Here is a 24,394-nt window from a genome sequence, read left to right on the forward strand (position 1 = left end):
CTATATGCTAGTATTATTTATAACATGTTGATTAGGAATAATAGGTGAATATCAGTTTGAACTCTTAATATCTAAGCAGAAATTTTTCTCTGCTGACCTAATCTGGAAGGCACAGGGAACACAGTTTAAAATCCCCAAGTTTGGAACTGCCTAGGGACTACAGAGCACGAATCAATGAAGATATCAGGTATAAGCGAGGCTGCTGTACTAAGAGATTTCAAGGGTAAGAAACGTTTTCTGTGTACTTTTACTGCAACAGGTGGCTTTGCCCCATCCCCTCATCGAGAAGGATGGGCGCTCTGAGCCGCCTTCCCTCAACAGTGATGAATTGCTCCATTCATCAGCTTGCACAGTGTTCAAAAGTCAATGCACGCTTTGAAAAATGTCGCTGCCCCTCCACCAACACACTGCATTTCTAAAGACTCGGCGTTCACCGCAGCTGCATCCATGGGGAAGTGTGTAACTACAAGACATGCATTATTTTGTATATCCACATGAGCTAATAAGTATAAACTTTAAGGAAATCTAAACACTAACTTTAGTCACATTCAGGCTGGTAAAGCTACAAGGGCATTTTCACAGACAATGGTCTAGTAGTTACGTTAGTTACCAGGGATTTCGCAAAGCGTTTTTCTCCTGTTACCTTGGTAACCGCTACCTTGGCACCCCTGTTGATAAGCTGCACCACATTCTCCACTTGGCCTTTGTAGGCGGCTACAAGCAGGCGTTCTGAAAGCACGGCGACCACATCCTGCTGGCTCATGAATTAGCAGAGAAAGGTTTTCAGGTTTCTCCAGTCCAAAAAACAAAGGCTTGGGATCGGTTCAAGCAGCATGTAGGAAGGCGAGAAGGACCCTGGCTCCCTGGACGGTGACGTTATTGCTATGCCATCCTCTGGACCTGTGGATCAGAAAACAACACTGCAAGATCAGACAACAACAGCAAGGTTTCAGAGACAGAAGCACTGCAGCAGCTCCTCCCCGAGTGTTCATCTTCTCATCACTTTGGGAGAGGGTCACAAAAAACCCTGAGAGCCTCCTGAAGACCTTGCACTTCTGTTGCAATGCAGAGGGATGGAGATAGTAGCACATTTTTGGGATGCCCTCATTCCCCTAGTTTGGGACCAAAATCCTTAAACTTTCTGAAAGCTTAACTCTCTTTTGGCCCATCCTGTATTTGTGTGCCCCCCTGACTTTCTCTCCTTCCCCCCCAAGTCTCCCAGACTTTAATTGGCCAAGGACAGGTTAACTACCTCCGCTGCTAATAGCAGCTTAGCCTGTGTTTGCCAAGAAAACAAGATTAGGTTATAGTTACTGGTCGCTGATATAAATACGCAAACCTCTGCCCTGGAAGTACTGAGTGCAGTCAGCAATTAAAGGCAGCTGACTGTTCCTTCATGGGTATAAAACGCTTCACAGCCTCCACCGAACCATTCCAAGGACACCTTTGGGAGGGACCGCAGCCTGCAACTGGGAAACACTGAGCTCTGCTGTCAGTGAGAAAAGATGTTCCCCCCGCAGCGCTGCCATCACACCACACTGACCCCTGCAACAATTCAGATTTAGCACTCTGCATGCAAACCCGTGAGCTTGTTCTTCATGTTCCACTGACCTGTTCAATGAACCACTGGAGCTGAAAAGAGACTTCTGACATAATTCCAGAAAAATTATTGCAGATCACTTTAAGCTGTAAGATCCAGAACCTGTCCAGTTTGGGAGCATTTCAGCTTTACCTGTGCTTTTCACATTTTGGTATTTAACGGTTTCAGTACAGGAAAAATACCTTCAAGATAGCCAGTGTGTATACAGATGATTTATCTTTTTCTTTCTTGAAATATCACTGCATTGCTCCCTAGCTACCAGTATTTCAGGCTTTGCATAACCTGAAGGTAACTGGTACATGGACTGGATGATCTTGGAGACTGATAGTGGAACACAATGTATTTCACCCTTATTTCACCTTTGAATCCATCTCAAAATAGAAATAACTAAAAACTATCACTGCTTAACAGCTTGCTGCGTGGCTAAATGGAGTTGTTTATCTTGGTTTAGCTGAAAGTGCAAAACCCTCCCCATCATAATCCCAGCACTCTGAGTACAATGAGGATGGTGAGACACTGGCCCAGGTTGCCCAGAGAGGTGGTAGATGCCCCATCCCTGGAGACATTCAAGGCCAGGCTGGACGGGGCTCTGAGCAACCTGATCTAGTTGCAGATGTCCCTGCTCAAGGCAGGGGGATTGGACTAGACGGCCTTTGAAAGTCCATTCCAACTTAAACGGTTCTATGATTCTACTGACATTTTTGCTAACAGCTTCAGCACCAGAACAGGTGAAAGATTTAAATTCTGTTCTGATACCAGGAAGACAGTCCCAGCAACACAGAGAAAATGCCTGGGTTGTTGTGCCACAGGAACTCCCATCTTCTAAACACTGGGGGTGAGACCTTCTAATGAACATCACTCCAGTGTTACAAGGCTGTATTCACCAGCACACCTCTGCAACAAAAAGGCACCGTAGCTCTGTTTAATTGAATGGTTACTAGGGCATCATGACACTCTGTGTATCCAGAGTGGTATCCAAAATCCCCAGGCCCTGCAGGATCACTGATTTACATTAAACATTTTTGATCACAAGCTCAGGCATATTAAAACCATGTTGGTTATTTTGCAGTAGTAGACACATAGTGGCAGGATTTAATTTGCACTCCTGTGATAATTTGTATTAATGAATCTTAAAATGCTTTGCAAGCATTACTTCTTACAATACCCTTTGAGGTGAATATTGTGCTCAAGCATATTACATGCATTTTAGAAAAGAGCCCTTTAAAGCACAGGAAAGTTCTGGTTTCTCCAAGGTTAACAGCAAAGTTACACCAAAAGTGGGAAACAACTCCAGATAATCGACTTGTGATTTCTATGTATAAGAATTAGGTAATACTGTTTCCAGGTAGAAGACTCATGTTAGCTTTTCTCTACCATCCTCTTGCTTTCCAGGTGTTAACATGTTTGGAGCAACAAGGAAACAGCCGTACATTTATTCAGAGAAACAAGACAAAAACTTCCAGGGCCTCAAAGGCAGCACAAGAAGGGACAGAGAAGTGGCGCTGTACCCTGTGCCACTGGACCAGTCTCACCCATATCCTCAATGTGACAGACAAGGTTTGGATACCCTGGTAACATGGAAAAGATGACAGACAGAAGAAAAACCCCTTGTGTCCTTCACCAGCACTGTACACATCATACCCTGGCACAGTGATGTGCACAGTATAGTACAAACCACGTAAAAAAAGCCAAGAAATAGAGGTGCTCTACACTTAGTAACTTGATCTGTGAAAAGCAACACAAGTTTCAGTCTCACCGCCCTAAGTATTTGCTTTCCAGTGACTTGTGCTGCCAAAGTGAGTTGAACTTCCTGAGTCCGGGCTCCCTGCTCCCAACACACCCCTGACCCTCCCAGCACATCCCAAAGCAGCATCTCTGTAACCCAGGAGCGCTTCCCACTCCTTCTCTCCGTGACCGGCACACAGTGCAGGATAAGCCTTACAACAGGGATCTCTCTCCATGAGCTTTTCAGGCAATGAGGTGTTTCTTTTTTTCTGTGCCAGCCCTTGCCTGTGCAGCCGTGGTCTCCAGGTGAACTGCACCATCACTGCACCACCCTTACAGCTGACCTGGCCACCTATACTCTGGATGGAGTCATGCACAATACACTGACAACTCTGTGCAGCTTAAAACATCTGCGGTCAGGTGCGGCTGGGTTTTCTTACCCCTTAAACTGAAAAAAAAAAAAAAAAAAAGGCAGTAATGTCATGGTTACTGAGTGATTTCCATATTCACTGCAAAAATCGCAATGGAAATATTTTCCAGACCTGTTGACATTTCTGAACAAATTTGCAGAAACTGTAGATGTTCATCACACTTTAGCCACACCACTAGAAACATACAGCAATACCTCAAATGACTCGCAACAGTGCAAAGTTTAGGGCTGCGAGGGAAATTCTAGCTAACAGGTACGTACCTACACAAGGTAAGTGCTAGAAATCATCCTCTCTAGTTTGACTTTTCTCCCTCTCTCTCGCTGCCTTCCCATTACTGCAGTACATGTCCCCTGGAGATCACGAGCCGCCTCAGCTTGCCATGCCCTGCCACGCTGGAGTGACAGACTGTTATCATGTAGTTTGCCTCCTTGCCTCTTCCACTGTTTGCATCATGTATAAAAGCATAGCAAGGAGTTGGTTCAGCCGTCAGTCTTTTACAGACGTCTCCCACGTTGTCCAAGCCTCCAGCAGCCGTGGGTCCCCTCTCCTGGGTGACGGTCACCTTACAAGCCTGGCTCCTGCTCCGGGCTGTTTCGGAGACGGGCGTTCGCACAACAGGTCACATTCCCCACACTGGCTGCTTTACATCTCCTCAGCTGGGATTATTTGCAACTCAGAAAAGCGCGTCCAATTAGGATAGGAAGCCCAGACGACTGAAAGACTCACTTTCCTTTTCTCCCGAGCTGGTAGGAAAAGGCGATGGGTGACCAGTGGGAGCAGGAAAGGGAACAACCTCCTCATTCCCCTCCCAGCAGACCCTTCCCCAGAGCAGCAGCATCACTCCCCGCCAGCTTTAACTCTATACATGCCTCAGACACACAGAGCATCTTTCCTTGAACACATCTGCACCTGCAGTGGGAGGAGGAAGGTACCAGATGCCCAAGGACTACAATTAAAAGCTCAACTGCCCCTTTCACACCCAGATGGTGCAAAATGAACCCGACAACACGATTACAGGCACTGCATCGCATCCCTGCTGCCAGCACCTGCTGCCCAGAATTAAATCCCTCATTATCACCCCCCCCAAATCCGGGAGCTCGGGGGAAGCGCAGAGCATGAGGATACTAAAACCTTCTGCCTTCAAAACAAAAAAAAGGATTTTGCTTTAATGTATGTTCAAATAAGAAACACCCACCTCTGTGTTTCTTTGTTTAAGATCAGATTACTCACCTGGGGCAGGCTGGGAAAGCAACACCTATTTCCCCAGCCTCGCCAGGGAAGCCGGCCAGGTGTGATGCCCACAGGTTCAGATGCTCTGCCACAGGGCAATCCCTTCCAAGGACAACTTGCTCATCCCATCAGCAAAGCGTGGAAAAGGACGAGTTGACCGAGGATTGGTATTCCTGACCAGCAGCAGTGGGGCACTCCTCCCCGGCATGGAGGTCCAGCAGCATCCCCAGGGATGGTGCCCACGGCTCGATGAGTCACATTGCCCCAGAGATGCTCCAGGAGGTGTTTGGCTGGGACGGCACAGCCCGGCGCGGGTGGGCAGCCGGCTGCTCGGTGGCAGGGTTGTAAAGCTCGCAGCTCCAGCCTCTCTCCCCTGCAACTGGCAGAGCGAGAGAAAAACACTCGCTGTACCTTCCCCCTCCCAGCTCCCTCCCCTCCAAACTCCTGCCAGGCTGCTTCAGCGGCCGTATCGCCTGCACGTCAGTAATAAAAACCAACAGCAATGATGACTTTTGAAAGCCAAAGGAAAGTCCAGGACAGACCAAACATCATATAGACTGAAAGGCTAGGTGACAGCCTCTCCTAAATTCACAGAAGGGATTGGAAAAAAGAAAACCAACACCAGCTTCCTCTCTGAGTAAAGAGGAAAAAGCTGAAAACTCCAAAAGATTTGAGATGAGCTAATCAACTTTATGACAAAGTCCCTTGTGCTAAATGGAAAAGATGCAGTGCCAGAGCACAGGTCACTCTCAGTACAATCCCCAAGTTAAATTAGTATCTGAATAAAAGAATGCTTACAGGGCTAACAAAAAAGTTTCCATCTGTACCAAGGTACAAGATGAAAGGAGAAAAAAGCAAAAAAGAAAAAGAGACCCCCCCATTTTCTGCAAGGGACCCAAACTCTCTTTTCTAGTTTATCACCAGAAATCCTGCTGAATAGTCCAAGAAAAGCCATCAGCACCTGGTAGCTCCATTTTATGTGACATAAATAATGGAATAATACTATTTTAACTTATTTTAGAATAGTCCAGTGTAAGATATGGAGTAGGACCATTTTGTTATGGGAATGTGCATAATAGCTATTATTTTACAGTAACAAAAAAATCTTTCTAAGAAAACTTCCTGTGTCTAAATACTGCCCATCTCTTCTTCGCTCATTAGTACATAAGTTCATTAAAATCTATAAAATGCTCTTCTTCTTGTCCACCCTCTTTGCGAGGCAGTTTGTCACATTCAAAATAAAACATAAACACAAAGATTGTACTCACTTTAGAACAATGGTATTTTTCCACAGAGTGGATTATTGCATTAGAAAGAGTGAATTTCCTGGAATCAAACTCATTTTCCCATTTACTGCAGGATGCAGATATCTCCGTCATTTCTCTCAAGTGACTTTAAGAGGCTTTTTTAAACACCTGTGGCACTGCTTTCCTTTAAGTGATTTTTCTCCAGTTCCCTCATGTATCTAGTATAAACTACTCAGGAAAAATGTATGTATTTTGCTAAAGGGAGGACTCTGCCTCTCACCCCTTCCTGCCTCAAAATACAGTCAAAGGTGTCATTTGAAAACCACACCAGCAGCAGCTGTATCTGGAAAACAGCAAAGCCTTACCAAGTCAAGACCAATTTGCTTTTGATTCATCCTTTTCCTCACAATTACATCAATACTATTTTTGGAGTTAGATTTTATAACGATTAACATTTTGAACTGCACACCTACATAAAAGTCTGGCAGCTTATATATTGTTCTGTGCTTCTTTTTGCCTGTTGTTTTCCTTGCATATTTTATCATTATTATTCAGTTTTCATACGGACAGTTGCAAAATTCATCACCCTACGTATCAGCACAGTCTGGAACATCCAAGAACATTTTCTGGGTTTGGTTTTTTTTTTCCCCCACTTGTTGCTATTAATTACTTCAACAACGACTATTTAGCAGCCTCCCAGGGAGCATCTGCATGACAGCTGCTCGTCACCATTCCCACGACAGCCAGACAGGACTGACTGAAGTCACTGCTCCCCTGCAGCTGGTGGCCAGACCAGCAGCCAACCCCGCTGGCTGCGAACGTGGGGAGACACCGACCGCAGCTTCCCCAGCTGCTTCACCGAGCAGGGCTGCCCCCCATCCTCCCCCTTCGGCTTCACTGAGTGTAAACCCTCAGCTCATGGACCATGCCTTGTTACCACCAAAACTCACCTCCAAAGTGGCTCCTGCCAAGCCACTTCTGGAGAGACACATGGAGACCAACAATGAAGATCAAACAGGGAGTTTCAAGTCACTGGCTGGACATCACTAATCTGCTTGTGCCAAGACAACTGTTTTTCTTCCACTCCTATTTATCTCTGTCATATAGCCCCGATCCCCTTTATCCACTATGCAGGTTATACACTTAGCACTTTCTATATAACATGATTTTTTTTTTAATTTTTAATTTGACTTATCTCACTGAAGTTTCACAACATCATTGCTCTCCCCATCCTCTCGTTCAACACCTGCATGCACACACATGTCAGAACCATTCAGTACCAGGGAGCTCAACATCCAGCAAGCCCTTGTCAGTTGAGCACTATTTACATGACAAAACAACATCTATTGTTTGATAGGGGACAGTGCCTGTGTGCAAACACACATGCATGAGAAGTCTTGGTTGCATTTGCATAAAACCAGTTAGGAGGTCCTTCCAGCTCACTGGCTGTTTCACAGAAGTGCTGGAGCCCAACCTTGGGAACAAAGCGGGCACACGGCTGGGCTCGTGGGAGAGCAGGGTTTTGTGTTACGCTCAGGCACAGTGGGGCTTCTGGATGCGAGAACTGTCCCTCACCATCATCTTCTGTGCAGGAGCCACCTGCCAATCAATTAAAACGCCATACAGATCGCACCCAAGCTGACCGCAGAACCTCAGTGGGAGCAGAAGGTGCCAAAATCCTTTCCATAACAATCTCCTTTTCCTCCTCCGCTGTTCTTCCCTCCTTTCTTAGTCCCAAGTTACATCCTCTGCTACCAGGAAAGGTCTTCTGACCTCCCTGCTCCACTTCTATATGAGGAAGATGGTTTTAGAGACACTGCTCTTCAAATAGCACAGGCAGCATTTGCCATCCAGTTTGGGGACCCTGCTGCCCCCATGTTGGTGTGGTGGTGCAGAGGTCTCCTCCTCCTCACCTATGAGCTAAACCCTCCTCCCTGCCAGCACAAGCAACCCCACACCTCCCCGCCAGCACATAGTGGCAACTCAGACAAGTATTGCAAAAGACACACTGGAAAATTTCAAGAAAAAATTAATTCCTATGTTCATGGGGTTTTTTTTCAATAATCTAATGTAAGCCAGAACCAAGCCACAAACTTCTGTTTGAGCTAGATCCTGTCTTCCATAAGCACAAGTAAAGACGTGCAGCCAGGCAGTGATCAGAAAATGCTCTGACAGAGCAGGGAAGAAGAAAACACACATTTACCAGCTTCAAAAAAATTTCCAGCTGAGAAAAGAGCACTGGAGATTTTTCTTCCTCTTCAAGAAAAACATGACTGTGGAGCTGCCAGCAGCAATGACACAGTCCCTCCTGTACCGTCACAGCTCACGATTTGGGAGAGCGCTGGGAGACGTGGTGAGGGAGCTGGACCAGTGCTTCCCAGTTTGGCACCGAATCATAGACACACCGTGAGTACCCGAGATGTTAGCGTAATATTCCTCAATATCACTAGACATCTGGCACGAGCGCAGGAGTCTGGCAGGTGGTGTGTCAATTAAAAGCTTAACGAGGCTCAAGCTGAAAGTCAGTAGATGAAATCCTAGGGATGGAGTGGCTGCAGGGAAAACACACGTATTCAGACAATCGTGGGTGTAAATTCTGAGTATGTCTGCTGTACCCCATGGAGACGTGAGTGCCCTGGTTATGGTGCACGTTGTTACCATCAAGAGAAGGTAATCTTTCCAGTCGCATCCCATCACGGGGTACTGCAGCAGCAAGAAGTAGCGCAAATATCCAGGGATCTGGCGCACCCTGGAAAATGGGCAAGTGAGAGAAACTGAGCACAGCAGGGAAGCGAAAGTGGAGGTTGCATGGGGCACATATCACCCTGTGAGTCAGCACAGCTGGGAGGGTAATTCTCACTTCCTAAGCCCACATGCTGATCCCCCCATGCTACTGTTGAGACACTGGCTGTAACACCCAAGAAAAATCATTATCGATGGGCTAAAACTAGCTGCACCTGATTCACACAGGTGACCACTTTAGGGAAGGTCCCAAACCTGCTGAGCCTACCAGAGGGCTCCTTCTGGCCTCAGCAGACTTTCGAAGAGCCCTGAAAATGGTCTCCAGGAACTGGGAAGCAATTTAAAAGCATCTCTGAAGAGACCCTAGTAAGGACAGAGCCCAGCCTCTAGTGACCACAAAGCCTGCTGAAAAAGTGTGAGTTTAGGGACTTCATCCTATCCTATTTTGGGTCAGAGGTAGCAAAGACATTGATGATGTGCATGACGCCACCACACTACACACTTCTCATGGTGCTCAGCGTTTCGGGTTACACAGCGGCACATGAAGGGGATGAAGCTTTTCTCTCCAGACCACCGGCTCAATTCTGCATCAGGCTGGGTCAGCTACCAAAGCTGCTGTTCCATGGCTGTGCAGGATCCTACACGACACCCACAGAAGGTCTCTACTCCAATTCTAGTGCAAAGATGTTTGTAAATGACAAAAGAAATGCATTATGAAGGATACATTTCTCAGCAGTCTCAGTAAACAGACTGGACTTCCATGTCATTTTTTACATGTGGAGGTATATAGTGGTACAGAAGTGAAGGCAATAAACAGAGATTTCAATGCTGTCGGTGTTGTACCTTAGACAGTTACTGCACTTGCCTCTTTGCCCCACAAAATAATCTATTTTATCAAAATGATCCCTAATATTTTTCTAGTATACTAATGAATATAATGAAGCATGGAAGATCACTGTCCATGGAAGGGGATACCTGTCCCTCTCCATTCTTTCATTTCCTTCATTGTTCTCTGTTCTAGATAAAACACACTGAAGGTTTTTGCCCCTTCCCTCTTAGATCACTTTTTCCACTGCTGTATTTCTTTTGAGGCTCGCTACTCAAAACCACACAGGGTATTTGCAGAGGACTCTTGACGTGAGCAGGCCTAAAGGCAACCTGGTTACAGGGGTAGAAATACTGAACAGAAGATGATGATGTCTGCTGAAATACTGATGGAGAAAATGCTTCTGAGCCTGGGAACCAGCAGCATCCTTGAGAAGTACAGCCGGTATCTTTGAAGTGCAGCTGGGTACCTAGAAACCCAAGGCATCCTGAAATACCATTGATAAGCACAAAAACAAGGAACCGTAATAGCCATATATCATCTGAAAAGGTGAAATATAGCCTGGGAAAAGTGCAAAACATCCTGAGAAAGTAAGAATCTGCAACTGCCGTTGGCTGTTCTAAGTGCGAGAACAGGAAAACAGACTGGAAAATAAAAATTGGTCTGAGAGAACAGAGATCATCATCGCTATTGGCTACCCCAGGCAAAAAATAGAAATTAACAGCACTTACTGGCTGCTTGAAGAGGTGGTATCCTACACCCTCTTATGTCTCTCTGATGTACAAAGAACTTAATTCTTACCCCAAAATAGAGCTTTTCCCTCTGAGAACTTCCCATGCTGCACATACTTTTCCTTTTCCTAAATGGGTTGATCTCCCTGCATGAAGTTTCTGCAAGATCCCTTGGACAAGTTCTTGGACCCTCACCAGGAACACCTGGCTGAGTCCCAGCTCCATGACAAGGATCATCTTTGAAGTAAGACTCTGCCTCTTTCCTTTATTGGTTCCCCCCTGGGCCCTGACATTGAGGTCAGTTTGGTTTGTTCTTGCACTTCTGGGACTAGTTTGATACACTTGGTATCAGTAATATGATGAACATACATATATATATGCATATAAGTAATATACCGTAAGTATATCTGCTGTTGTACTATCACTAAGCTTACTAAGGATAAGTTTGTAGTAACCTGTGATATGATATATATAAATATACTTGTTCCTGCTATTATCAATTGTTGCTAGTAATTTGTAGTAGCTTGAGATATATGTATATTACCTGTATTGATCATAGGTATACTTGCTAGTGGTGAATTTTGTGTTATTTTTGATAACCTTAAGAAAGCAGAGAAGTTTGGAGGACGAAGACTCCACATCCTTGGATATAACAGAATCCTGCAAACCCACAGTCACAATCTCCTTACTCCCACAGGCCAGATAACCCTTCAGATGGTGAAAACTCCCCAGTTAATAATTCCCTTTGGTGTCCTCCACAGCTCCATTTCTGCATCCCAGAGCCAGGCTCGCCTTTCCTTGCAACTGCATCAGACAGATCAAATTAACTTCCCAGCCCACTCGGACTCTCAGACTTATTTCTGCAGCATAATCAGTCATTCCCTACCTTGTAGGAAGCAAAGATCCATTATTACAGCCAAACAACTGTAGTGCTTGGCACTCACTCACCTCTGCAGTTTAATCCTCTTGATTTCGGATCCAGTGGATCTAAATCTCTGTGGATTCCCTCTCCATCTGAAGTTCCTGCACCTCCTCCCCACTCCGCCCTCCCGCAGAGCTTACGGGTCCTTTCTGTCCCACCACCCCATTTGTGAACTAACAGTTAAATGCTGTTTCTATTTTTCATAAACAGAGGGCACCAAGGAAAACACATTTGAGTGTGAGAAGCCCAACGGGCCTATTTTAATGTCTATTTCTGTGTAGTCACACAAGCAGGAGGGACAGAAGCAGTAATAACTTGCAAAGTCAGAACTCACAAATACTTCCAGCAGCAACAGAAAGGGTATCTACTTGGAAACCCTTTTTTACTGTGTAAAAAAGAGTGTTACATCCTATTTCACAACTTGCTGCAGTCCTTTCAGGACTAAAGTAATTACTTTCATTAGTAGCACCCCGTAACTGCTTGATCAATCAAAAATATTTAGATAAGTCAAATCCTTGTGAAAACCAAGGGTGGCTGAGAAAAATAACTTTAAAAAAAAATAAATAATGCATTTTGGAAAGGGTTAAATGCATCACAACAGATTTTTTTTTTTTTCTGCTTTACTGTATGGTGCTATTAACCCTAAAATCTTTTAATGCTGCTAGCATGGCTGATCTTGTATCCATGTCGGCTTGCAAGGGTGATAGCAGACAGCTGCGCAGGGATTAGGAAAACCTCTAGCAAGACCAGAAGTAGCACTGGTGGGAGCATATTAATGAGTGTGGCTTTATAAGGAAAAAGACCCTTCTTAGAAACGGACAGTTAGTATTTCTTCCCTGATGACTCATGCATAGGCCTTGTATCAGAGGTCTCCATCACAGAGGCTGGGGACGGTGAGAGCAAAGTGCTGGAAAGGAGCAATGCCTACTGAGCTTTCACACTACTCCATTCTCCTCCCAAAATTAACTTGTAGTACAGTTTTAACTTTTTTCTCCTGTGAAAACAACCTCGAGAGATGCTTGCTTATAAGTTAAAGGTACATCTTCCATGAGTTAAAAATGTATAGACTCCTTTTAATCTGCACCCTCCTGAATCACGGCTTCTATCCACCTCTGCAGCTCCCCAGGCACCAGAGTGTGATGAAAAGGGCTGCTCCCCATATTGCAGTGACCCCCCAAAATGCAGGGCTCCCAGTCTGGGCCTCAGGCAGGTACTGCTCAGTGTCAGGTACCACCTCTCCCAAATTAACATGTGAAGCTAGCTCACTAACTTGCCATTAGAAAATCTTCACCTGCTGAGGAAGGAGACCAACATACGTTGCTATTTTCAGACCATCAACAAATACATTTGTGTTGTGGCAGGAGAGAGAATTTTCTCTTCGTGTAGATGTCATCCTCCCTATCACAATATACAATGCCCTGACTTAAAAGTTCACATTAGCAGGCAGTAAAATGAACAATTAATATCTTCAGGGTTTGGTCCCTTCATGTACAACACCCATCAAGGACAATATACACAGAACAAATGGCAAAGAATATGCAAGTACTACTTGCTTCATAAATCTATTTGCGAGTCGTGAAAAATAAATCACTGTGGGCTAAATATGTTTTCCTCAAAGAGGATCATAAATCAGTTTAGAAGCTTTCTGCAGATGTCTTGATTTCTCATTCAGTTGCTACACCTGAAGGGCTGAACTGGAGAAGGCTGATGTTACTGCTTCGAATGGTTGGACACTCTCTTGAATGGGTCCAGAAAACTGCATAATTATCAGTATCTTTTAAAAACACCACAACTACCACACTATGAACTGCCTTCTGAATCTCTAAGTCTATCTAGCAGCAGAATTTCAGTATTACATAAAGACTTTCACCACCGAGAGGGAACACATTTTAAAACAACAGCTTTACTACACAATTATCTCTTCCTGCAAAACGCTGATGCCAGTGAGTACTGTGCTATTCCTGTTGCAGTGAATGTAGTAGATCTAACGTATCTGCTCTGCTTCACTGATAATTAGTGTAAGTAGGGCCATTACAAATTTATGAATCAGGTGCCCTGACAGCATATATGATCTGTCAAAGACGGTTTTACCTGACTTCACCATCTGACCCAACATTGTAACACAAAAGTGGCACTGGGGTAATATTTCCTAAGTATCCAGCCACATTTTCAGTGTTTTCTGGGGCGTGCTGCTGAGCAGGTGTGTAGTTCCCCCTTGCCAGGAGCCCTGTACAACCTTGTGAGGATTCCCGAGAAGGCTGGCAACAGTTTGTGAGGGAGAAACAGCCAGTTCTACCTAATTCACAGAATCGCAGACTGGCTGAGGTTGGCAGGGATCTCTGGAGGTCATCTGGTCCAACCCCCTCTGCTCGAGCAGGGCCACCTAGAGATGGTTGCCCAGGACCATGCCCAGATGGCTTTTGAATATCTCCAAGGACAGAGACTCCACAACCTCACTGGACCACCTGTGCCAGTGCTCAGCATCCTTTATAGTGAAAAGGTGTTTCCTGATGTTCAGAGGGAACCCCCTCTGTTCCAGTTTGTGCCCATTGCCTCTGGTCCTGTCACTGGGCACCACTGAAAAGAGCCTTGCTCTGTCTTCTTCACACCTTCCCTTCAGATACTTATGTACATTGATGAGATGTCCCCAGGCTGAAGAGTCCCACCTCCAGAGCATTCATGGCCCCTCACTGGAAAATTTGTTAAGCTATAGTCACCTGAAGCCACTGAAATGAACCACGTGTTTCAAATTGCACACACTGCACTGATTGGGTGAAGGTTTACACCACAAGAAGAGGAAATTACTTCTTCATACAGAGAACGGGAAAGTCTGTAAAACAGTAGGGTATGCACTGCTCATAGAACAGTTTGCACAGCAAACAGATTAATTAATTACACTTGCAATCTAAATGGTTGATCTTGGAATGAGATTAGGAAAGCTAGAGATTTTCACCAATGGGACTCAAAGAGCAGGACAGCATCCCAAGCAAGCTCCTCCAGCAGCACACCACTCTGCAGAACACTTGAGTTTCTTCTCAGCACTACTGGCATTCTTGTCTACCATCGCCTTGCTACCTTCTTTTTTCTCTTCTGCTTCTTTTCACACGCACAGAGCTCCAAAACCAATATCCAGACCATGTCCACCACCCATGCGACCAGTCCATGCTCAGCCCTATATGCTACACATTTGGATCACTCTTACATGTTCCTTTCCCCACCTCTTCTACACAGGAAGGTTTTTACAAATAAATATAGGAAACAAACAGGTTCACTCCAGAAGGATTAAAAACCAGAAACAATGGGATTCCTCTGTAATCCATCTAAAAAACAGAGGTGTATTTTGATAAATTCTTCTTTTAGAGGTCATATGGCACAGACTACACTTTTAAGGCATGAGTTCACATGCAAGTTTTACCGTAGAGCTATGATTCATGGTAAGAGTTCAAAAACGATCATTTCCATTATATCACATGATGTTATTCCAAGATGGTCATTGATGACTGAAGTCAAACCTCAGATTCACAAGAGCAAAAGAAAAAATGGAGCAATCGCGAGGAAGAGTTTGGCACCACCTCTGCTCTTTCTGCTCTGAGCACAGACGACTGAAAGCAAATTTTCAGGACTCTCCAAAACTCAGGGGCTCTCTGGACAGCACTGTGACACCAGATGTAAAGGAAAAGGTTCCCTGGGCAGCACAGACATCTACCGCTGACTTACTCAGCAAGGCCCCCTTTATGATCAACAGAGGACACGATCCATGTCATCCTAAAGTACATTTCAACTGTCAGATGAATCACACTCTAAAATTACTTACCTCATTAAGCATCATCTCAGAAACTGTGCTATAAACATCCAAAGTTAGATTAAATGAATCCTATCCACAGTATCTGTGACAAACACTCAGCTTTCTGCAATTTGCTAGAGGACTTTTATCTGCCTGACTTCATCATGACATCTCCTATCAGTGGTAAATCACTGTGATTTATCTAGAACTAAAACACTCAGATTGGAAAAGGAATGCAAAAAACAACTGGTGCAGAAAGTATCAGCAAATCTCAGTAACGACTTGCCTCCTACATGGACTTCAGAACGCACGCCATGCTCTGAGGTTTTATTTTCTAAGCTCTAAGCTGCTTCTGGTGATGATCCCACAAGCTTTGCTCATCCTCCAGCATCGAGACAGCCTTATTTCCCAGGAACAACAAAACAGCTTAGCACATGGAAAACCCCTCCTTGTGCAGATGATGGGGCCTTCTGAAGGGACAGTCTCTGACTTTCTCTTGAAAAGCCCAATCATCATCACAAACCTTATTCCATCAGGTACACAGTGCACTACAGCAACATACTGTACATCACCAGCTCAGAAACAAATATATGACATCAAACGTACCTTATTAAAAATCATCACAGAGTCCCCAAGATGTAACTCCCCCTCACATGAAGCAGGCTAACTGGAGAAAGCTAAGTTATTTATTCTCTCTGCATATATCACATTTACATAAATGCACAGGCATGTATATGTATATATATATATATATATGTATGTGTGTGACAGACCTGCAGCTCATTTCTATATCCATCAGCAATTTAACAGTTAAAGAATATTAGAGAATTACACCTTTCAGTCATTCTGACTCCAATAAAACAGTCCTCCACTTCCTTATCCACTCTCATATACCTTCTACATGTAGCTAAGAGGATGAAAATACTATTTTACGCATACTTACCTACATATGGATGCACATACATACAAGCCTGTAAAAATATAGATCTCAATTCTAAGAAACTACATGTATTCTTACAAAGTGTTTAGGCTTTTTAGCATTGAGAACTCCAGAAGCTAAAGATGTTAAGGAACAATGTCTCCAGATTTTGGTCTTTCATCTTCCTCTCCATGCAGTTCTACAGTCCTGGTTTGCATACCAGGGAAGTGGTAGGTATTGTATACACATCCATGTAACTTGTCAAAAACAGTCTTCTACAGAAAGGATTACAGGCTCCACCTATCTGGAAATCCAGTATCTTACAATACTTTCCTGTACCTGAGTATTTATTCTGCTGAAGCATTCATATAGCTGTGATTCCTTCTTAAGTAGAAAACGGAACAAATAAAACAAGTAATTGCAATCTATGCTTCTAACAACATATTGCTCAGTCTGCCATTGGTTTAATTATAGGACTTCTAGCAAAGATTGGTTTGGTTTTTTTCTTCTTTTTTTTCAGGCCTGTATCTAGTGGAGTGCCTCAAGGGTCAGTACTGGGACCAGTACTCTTCAATATATTTATCAATGACTTGAACGAGGGACTAGAGTGCACTGTCAGCAAGTTTGCTGATGACACCAAGCTGGGAGGAGTGGCTGACACTCCAGAAGGCTGTGCTGCCATCCAGCGAGACCTGGACAGGCTGGAGAGTTGGGCGGGGAAAAATTTAATGAAATATAATAAGGGCAAGTGTAGAGTTTTGCATCTGGGCAGGAACAACCCCAGGTTCCAGTATAAGTTGGGGAATGGCCTGTTACAGAGCAGTGTAGGGGAGAGGGACCTGGGGGTCCTGGTGGACAGCAGGATGCCCATGAGCCAGCACTGTGCCCTTGTGGCCAGGAAGGCCAATGGCATCCTGGGGTGTATTAGAAGGGGGACGATTAGTAGGCTGAGAGCAGCTTGCTTTCACTCAAGGTTCAGGAAACAGCATTGCTATACTACGCATAAAAAGTTAATAACCAATACTGTATCTACCTAGACAAATATCCCAGCTGGTCAAGCACTCTATGAAAGAATATTCTCCAGACTGCTCTGAGGGAAACCAGTCCCTGAATCTCAAGGGTCTTCTCCCAGCTGGGGCTGGGCAGAGCACAGGTGACGTGTCTGAAGGGCTGGGCTCCACAGGCAAACCTCTTTCAGCTGTGGCAAGGCAGGAGTGGTACCTGGGTTCCAATGACTGGGTAAGGCCTGGACACTGCAGTCACCTTCCTCCAGCCTCCCCAGCTGCTGCCTCACACTCTGCAGCATCCCACAGAGTGTGTGATCCTTTGGGTCTACAAGTTTGTCTCTTAAAGTCTAGAGCTGCAACCTACAAAGCACCTAAGAATGCGCTTTGCAGTGAGTTTTTGAACACAGTCATTCACCGCTCAAAAGTAAAAGGTAATTTGAAATTGCTGAGGAAACAGAAAGCATCTTGAAGATGTTCTCTGTCTCCCTCTGCCACTGGGAACTGTTGTTCTCCACCTGTGCTGTGGAGAAGGCAGGTCATTGCACAGCTCCCCTGCTTGAGCAGGTGATGTGGCCCACAAAATAGGACATCTCCTTTCCTGATACAGCTGTCTGGGTATTTTCCCATGCATTCTTCATGCCAGCACCAAGAACTGCCTCCCAGGTGATCTTTTCCCTGACTAAACAGCTCAGCTTCCCCAGAGCCAGCCTCTTCCTTAGGGAAATGTCATTTCAACCGGACTCTTGACACTTTTCTAGCCCTTGAGCCACTGAGCCATCAGTCCTTAGAAGTGCAGTTCAACAGGTGTTTAAACACACAGCAGAGGAGGTGAAGAGCTACATACTCCAAAGGACACAGCAGTGTGACAAAAATACCATAACTTGGCATCACACGTAAAACTGCGAGCTCCTCTCACTCTGTATTTACCCAGAAACTCTAATGCATTTCCAAATAAACTGCTGCATGGCATTATTTTAATGCATTTTAGAAAAAAAAATATTGAAGAAGTCAGATTTGCTTTTACTCACTCTTAAGGACCTACCCTTCAGTTTTTTCTGATGAACATTTCACAGGTGTGTCTTGCAGGGCAACCTCTGGCTGGGTACAATGGGGATGCCAGCTTCAGTCTTTTCCCGTGCTGACTGCAACTGCAAGTTTGTGTACCACGGTATGGCACACTGCCCCTGCATGAGGAGAGACACATCGTAAATGGAGCATTGAAGCAGACCGGGAGTACAGAAATTTAACACCTGTGCTTTCTGCAGCACTCAGCTGCCTGAATACACCTGGGCAAACCAGCCATTTCCTCCTGAGGTTTTCACAGCCACTTCCCTCTGTAAACAAAAAAAGTTCAAACCATGGCCCTCCAGTTTGATTCCCACTAACTCATCTCTGAAAATGCAAAGCAGTGAAAGCTGCACAATTATGCAAACAAGGGAAATGAGACAGAGACCTTCGCATGTTCCCAAAAATTGTGAAAAATCAATAAAATCAGAAAAAGGACTCCTTCTGCTTCTCTGTCTAGTACCTTTCCCATCACATCTCATTGTTGCCCCAGCCCAGGTACCCTGTTTCGGCCATGGCACTAGGGTGGACGTGAGCAAGTAGATTTTTTTCTGGCTATGCGAACTTACTAGGCAGATTCACTAAGGTTTCCATTCTCAGCCTGTGATCCCTCTCCTTTTCTCTTCACACAAATACTCCTACCAGCTCCCCTTTTTTGCTGCTTTTCCAGGTTTATCTGTTGCCATAACTGTCGTTACATCCTTTCTGAAGCCAGTGTATCCCCCCTAAACTACAGACAGACTACCATGTTAGCAGTATTTGTGAGCAGGTGAGAGGACTTACAGGCCTGCACTGCCAAAACAAGCAGGACTCTACTACTCCCAGGTCATAGATTGGATCCTTGAGGCACACAGGGGTGGAGGGTCCCAGGGGCTCATGGTGGTTTCCTTTCTGAACATAAAATGGCAACTCTGTACTTTAGTGAAGGAAGTTGCAGAAGCTTCCCCAAGGCACAGAGACAGAGCGAGCAGCTGCCATTTCATCAAGGAAGAAATGGACACTCTCCTCCTAAAATCCCTGCAGTAGAGGCAAAGCATCTGCCAGGGGCTGGGCTGCTGGTAAATGAGAGGAAGCCGTAAAAGTAAATTATGTGCTCAGTTATCGCCTCTAAATGGCAGTGACCACAGTGGGCAGAATCAGAATCATTTAATTGGAAGACACTCTCAGGATCATCGAGTTCAAACATAACCTAACTCTAGCACTAAACCATGTCTCTAAGAACTTTGTCTAAATGCCTTTTAAACACCTCCAGGATGGTGACTCCACCACTTCCCCAGGCAGCCTGTTCCAGTGCCTGACAACCCCTTCCATGACTAATTTTTTCCTAATATCCAATCTAAACCTCCCCTGGTGCAACTTGAGGCTATTTCCTCTTGTCCTATCACTTGCTACTTGGGAGAAGAGACCAACACCCTCCATGCTACAACCTCCTTTCAGGCAGTTGTAGACAGTGATAAGGTCTCCCCTCAGCTTCCTTTTCTCCAGGCTAAACAGCCCCAGTTCCCTCAGCTGCTCCTCACCAGGCTTGTGCTCCAGAGCCCTGATCAGCTTCATCGCCTCTGCACTCTCTCCAGCAGCAGGGGCCCAAAGAAAAGTGACTCCCTTCTCTTTCTGAAGCCCACCAACACCACAGTTTAAGGAGGACAAGCTTCCCTGCCTCACCTCTTACACCCAGCAAAACTAAGAAATATTTCATATGGAAACTGGTAGCAAATGGAGGTAGTAGGGTGGTCTTTTTTTTTTTTCTTCCTTTTCAAATGAACCTTTTTGTTAAACAAGACTGGAGCAGCAGTCATCTCCTTGGCCATCTCCTCTTATGGTTAGAGAGGGGACCAAACAGCGTGCCTGGGGTGCCTGGCTCCACGGGCTGGAAGTGAACCCTCTACTCTCGGTGCAATGTCACTGCTTGTTCTACTGTGTTCACAAACGATGGAAGTCACTTGGCCTGCTCGAACTTTTGAGAGCTGCAGACAGAAAACTGCTGAGGAGAAATAAACCCTCTTGATCTCTGAAGCAGAAATCATTGCCAAAATGCAAGTTCAGTGACTTCAATTACAAAATGCTGTTGGAAGACCTCATCATCCCTCTTTCCTACTAATTAACATGTCTGCATAATTCAGCTCCTTTTCCTATCCTTTTTCCTAATGCATTCAGATAATCAGATTTGTTTATGTACAAAACAACTGATAATACAGAAAGGCACTGGAAAGCTAACCACTAGTTAGGTCTGCAATTGGATCTTTTGGTAGTGTTTTGCTGACTATGTTGTCAATGACATTGTCATGTCTTGCAAATATAACTTTTGGTTTCATTTTAATTAGAACTATTAATTGAAATATAAAGAACCAAATAAATAAGCTATATCTAAACTACAAGTAGACTATTAATAGCCATGTTCAAGATGATTTGCAAAAACATGGAGTTTAAAGTTAGAATCACAGGAATGGAAATCTGAGAGAGATCTCCAGAGCTCATCTAATCCCTTCTCACAGCTTTACCATAGCTGTGTTTACCACAGTTTCTCTGTGGTTTTTTTGGTCTCAAGGCATCAAAGGCAAAACTTGAAATTGCTTTGTTTGGAAACCATTCTTCCTTTCTCTAGGAATCATTCCCATAGGATTTTAACACCATTTCCTTTAAGTGTGTTGAAATTAAGCCCCTGGTCTTTATTCCACTGCTCTCACTCCTTCCTTCTCTAAAAATCACAAATTCTCTTCTTTTTAAAAGGATTAATTAGGAAAAAAAAAAAAACAAAGCAAACAACAACAACAACAAAAAAACACAACAAAAAAAAAAAAAAACCTTACTAGTTTTACTCAAAGTAGAATAAAATAGCCATACATCCCTGTGCTCCTTCATCACATCCCTCTCTTGGTTGAAATGTTTTCCCCAGTACACTTCAAAATGCACTTTAGGCACCTACTTTCTCAGAAAGAAATATAGAAGGTCCTCTGTGACTATCAAGAATATTTACTATAATTAACAAACTCGGGTAGAAGCTTGACATTTTTTAAGGTAGAGGGAAGACACTAATATCAACAGGTAGTTTACATGCTACACTTAAAACTCTTTGTTCAAGTTTCAACTTTTATTTCTGCAAATCAGAATGTGGAATCTGACCCACTAGCGATCACATTAGTAAGTACAAAAAAATACCAGCTACTGAGAGCCACAAGTCAGAAAATAGCAGAAGAATCAGACACGAAACTGTCTCCACATCCTAAAGGCCTAATGCAAACATGAAGAGTGGTTGTATCAATAGGCCGGACAGTCCCAATATATGCTTGCAGCAAACCCCAGCCCCTCCAGCTTTGATGCACCACGTCTCAACACCAGAAAGCACTTGGTGTGAGAGGCAGCACGATGGAAAGACACCAACAACACCACACCTGAAGAGGGACCTGAGTCCTGGGCTGCACCTGGGCAGTAAGGCTCCCAGCAGGACCTTGCTCGGTGGTATTAATATTTCTACCCATAGTCAGTGCAACACCCTGAGGAGGAGTTCAGGAAGGGAACCAAGAGCTGTGAGCTTCACATCCAGTGTACAAGGCTTGAGAGGGCAAAACCCAAACGTTTGCTCTTGCATGTCCTCCCATTACCCAGACGGGCTGGTGGACACACGGAGCTGTGCTGCCTCAGGGGTCAGGCCAGATGGACAGCACGCCTCAGGACAACCAAGTTCAGCTGAACAAAACAAATGAGGGAGTCTGATTTTGGCTTTCAACCCAATCACCGTACTGATCCCATTCAAGACTACAATTTAACAAAAATAGTCCAAGCCGGTTTTCTTCTCTTTTCTTTCACAGAGTGGTCCACCAAAACACAAATTCTTGACAATACAAGATGCAGTAACACTGAACTTAAGCTGTAACTCAGTTCACAGTCTGCAAAAGATTAACACGATCTAAGTTTGGCTCCTTTTATCCTTTACTGTATAACTTCCGCCATTACTAATTAGCCACACTTTTAAGAAGTTCTTGCAACTAATACAAATGTTGGTTGTTAAATTCCTGTTTATACAGTACTTCAAGATTTAAATCATGTTTCAGTTCCCTTACCACACTGTATCTGTGGATTAACTTACTGCCATTGGACTAAGCAGTGAAAAGCAAAATTCTGGCTGTCTTCACAAATCATGTAAAAAAATGTTTCTTGTTATTCATTTATTCCAGCTGCTTTGCAGTACAGCATGTGTCTCTGGAGCTCCATATCTCAGTGTAACAGGAGCTGATGCTGGTAGTAAGCAATACAAATCTAACTTCTCATGTCCCTGAATTACAAACTCAAGTATCTGAGTTTTGGTACCCAGCTACTCTGGGAGAACCTGCTTTTATGCCTTACTGAACTGCTGCTCCTCTCAAAATTGCACTTCATTAATGACTGAAGAAGACAACCTACTGACAGATAAGTCAGACTTTGGCCAAGTACTGACAGCCTCAGGTATTCAACCCCTTTTTCTATTTGGTCTTCATAGGCAAAGCTTGCTGCCAGACCCCTGCATGTACCAGCACAGTTTGGGAAGGACACCAGCAACCTACAGTAGGCGAGCAACAGGGCAAGGACTGGATTATGAAAACCCAAGAAGTTCCTTATAAGTGGAAAACCACTTCCCTGGGCAGCCTGTTCATATGCCTGACAACACTTTCCATGAAGAAGTTTTTCCCAATATCCAATTGAAACCTCCCCTGGCACAAGCTGAGGCCATTTCATCTCATCTTCTCACTTGTTACTTGCTAGAAGAGACCAACACTCTCCATGCTACGACCTCCTTTCAGGGAGTTGTAGACAGTGATAAGGTCTCCCCTCAGCCTCCTTTTCTCCAGGCTAAACAGCCCCAGTTCCCTCAGATGCTCCTCATCAGACTTGTGCTCCAGGGCTCTCATCAGCTTCATTGCCCTTCTCTGAACTCTCTCCAGCACCTCAATGTCTTTGCTGTAGTGAGGGGCCCAAAACTGAACACAAGATTCAAGGTGCAGCCTCACCAGTGCCAAATGCAGGGGGGATGATCCCTCTTCTAGTTCCCTAGTCCTGCTGGCCACACGGTTTCTGATATAAGCCATACTTATGTGTGCAGAAAGAAACATCACTGCAGTCACAAGTACTCTGCCTCTTAAATTCAAATATATTTTCATTTTTGAAAGGTACCAAATATAATCAGCATTCCATGTCTATATGTAGTATTTATTTTGACTTTTATTTCCTACAATTTTTGACCATTCTGCTAAGACTAGGTATTTTGCAAGGCTTGTGCACCTGTATTAAGAAATGTCACACCATGGAGAATGTAACTGTCATCACAAAGGCTCATGATATTACTACATTCATGCAATTCGCCTCCTCACCCTACTTTTTCCAAGTGCAAAGGTATGTTGAGAAGAGCTGTTTTTGTCAAAGTCCCCAGAATACATTTAAATTATAGCTCCCTGTGCCACCACCCAGACATTTCAAATGAGGCAGATTTCTCCATTTGGTAACCCCCAACTTTGAACACCATCAGAAGGTACTACTGTTCAACTGATTTCCATTTTTGTGGTTACTTCCTGGATGAACTTATATACTACTTAGGAACAAATGGTGTACCCTGACAACAGGTTCTCAAAATGTCTCAGACGGTGTACTAGGTGTGCTGGTTATGTGCTGTTACAATTGCATTTGGGAACTGGAAAAATAGCAGGTTCTGTAAACCTAATTAAGCCTAATTTAATTTCATTTTGATTAGCTATATCATTCTGTTCACCTCACCAGATTCTGTAGGAACACAGCTAGTCTGACTTCACTTGGATATCTTCTCTTTTACCTATAATCCTTGGAAAACGTATACAAAAGTAACTTTACATCTACACAAATAGTTAATCTGGCAATTCATATCTAGAATGCATACTGCAATTTATTAAATTACCACAATGTGCTGCTAATTTACACATTATTTGTTAAAAGACTACTTAAAATCTGAAACTTGGTTCAAATAAAAGGGTCCAGAGGGTAAAAAAGGTCTCAAGTAATCGATTTTAAATCTGTTCACTTTTAAAATAAAGTAACAGTTTTTCTAATAGCTTTTTGAACAGCAAATACACCGGCAATGCAAAGGTCAAATTTCTCCCCTCCATTCTACCACTACAGTCTGTTTTTGCAGTGCCTTTACTGAGAACAAAGCTTTTCCTCACA

The 24,394-nt window shown here is 44.2% G+C and overlaps 1 protein-coding gene across 1 annotated transcript in view; it reads right to left on the reverse strand.

The window, feature by feature from the left end:
• ANKRD6 (ankyrin repeat domain 6) overlaps positions 1-24,394 on the reverse strand; it is a 106,463-nt gene that overhangs the window by 34,935 nt on the left and 47,134 nt on the right. The window contains exons 3-4 of the mRNA XM_082047312.1: positions 18,207-18,348; positions 644-900 (exon numbers count right to left, since the gene is read on the reverse strand). Coding sequence (XP_081903438.1) covers positions 644-763 — 120 coding nt within the window. The 5' untranslated portion in view covers positions 764-900; positions 18,207-18,348. The remainder of the gene's footprint in view (positions 1-643; positions 901-18,206; positions 18,349-24,394) is intronic.

Source organism: Streptopelia decaocto, assembly GCF_964273445.1.
Source record: "Streptopelia decaocto genome assembly, chromosome: 3".
NCBI lineage: Eukaryota > Metazoa > Chordata > Aves > Columbiformes > Columbidae > Streptopelia > Streptopelia decaocto.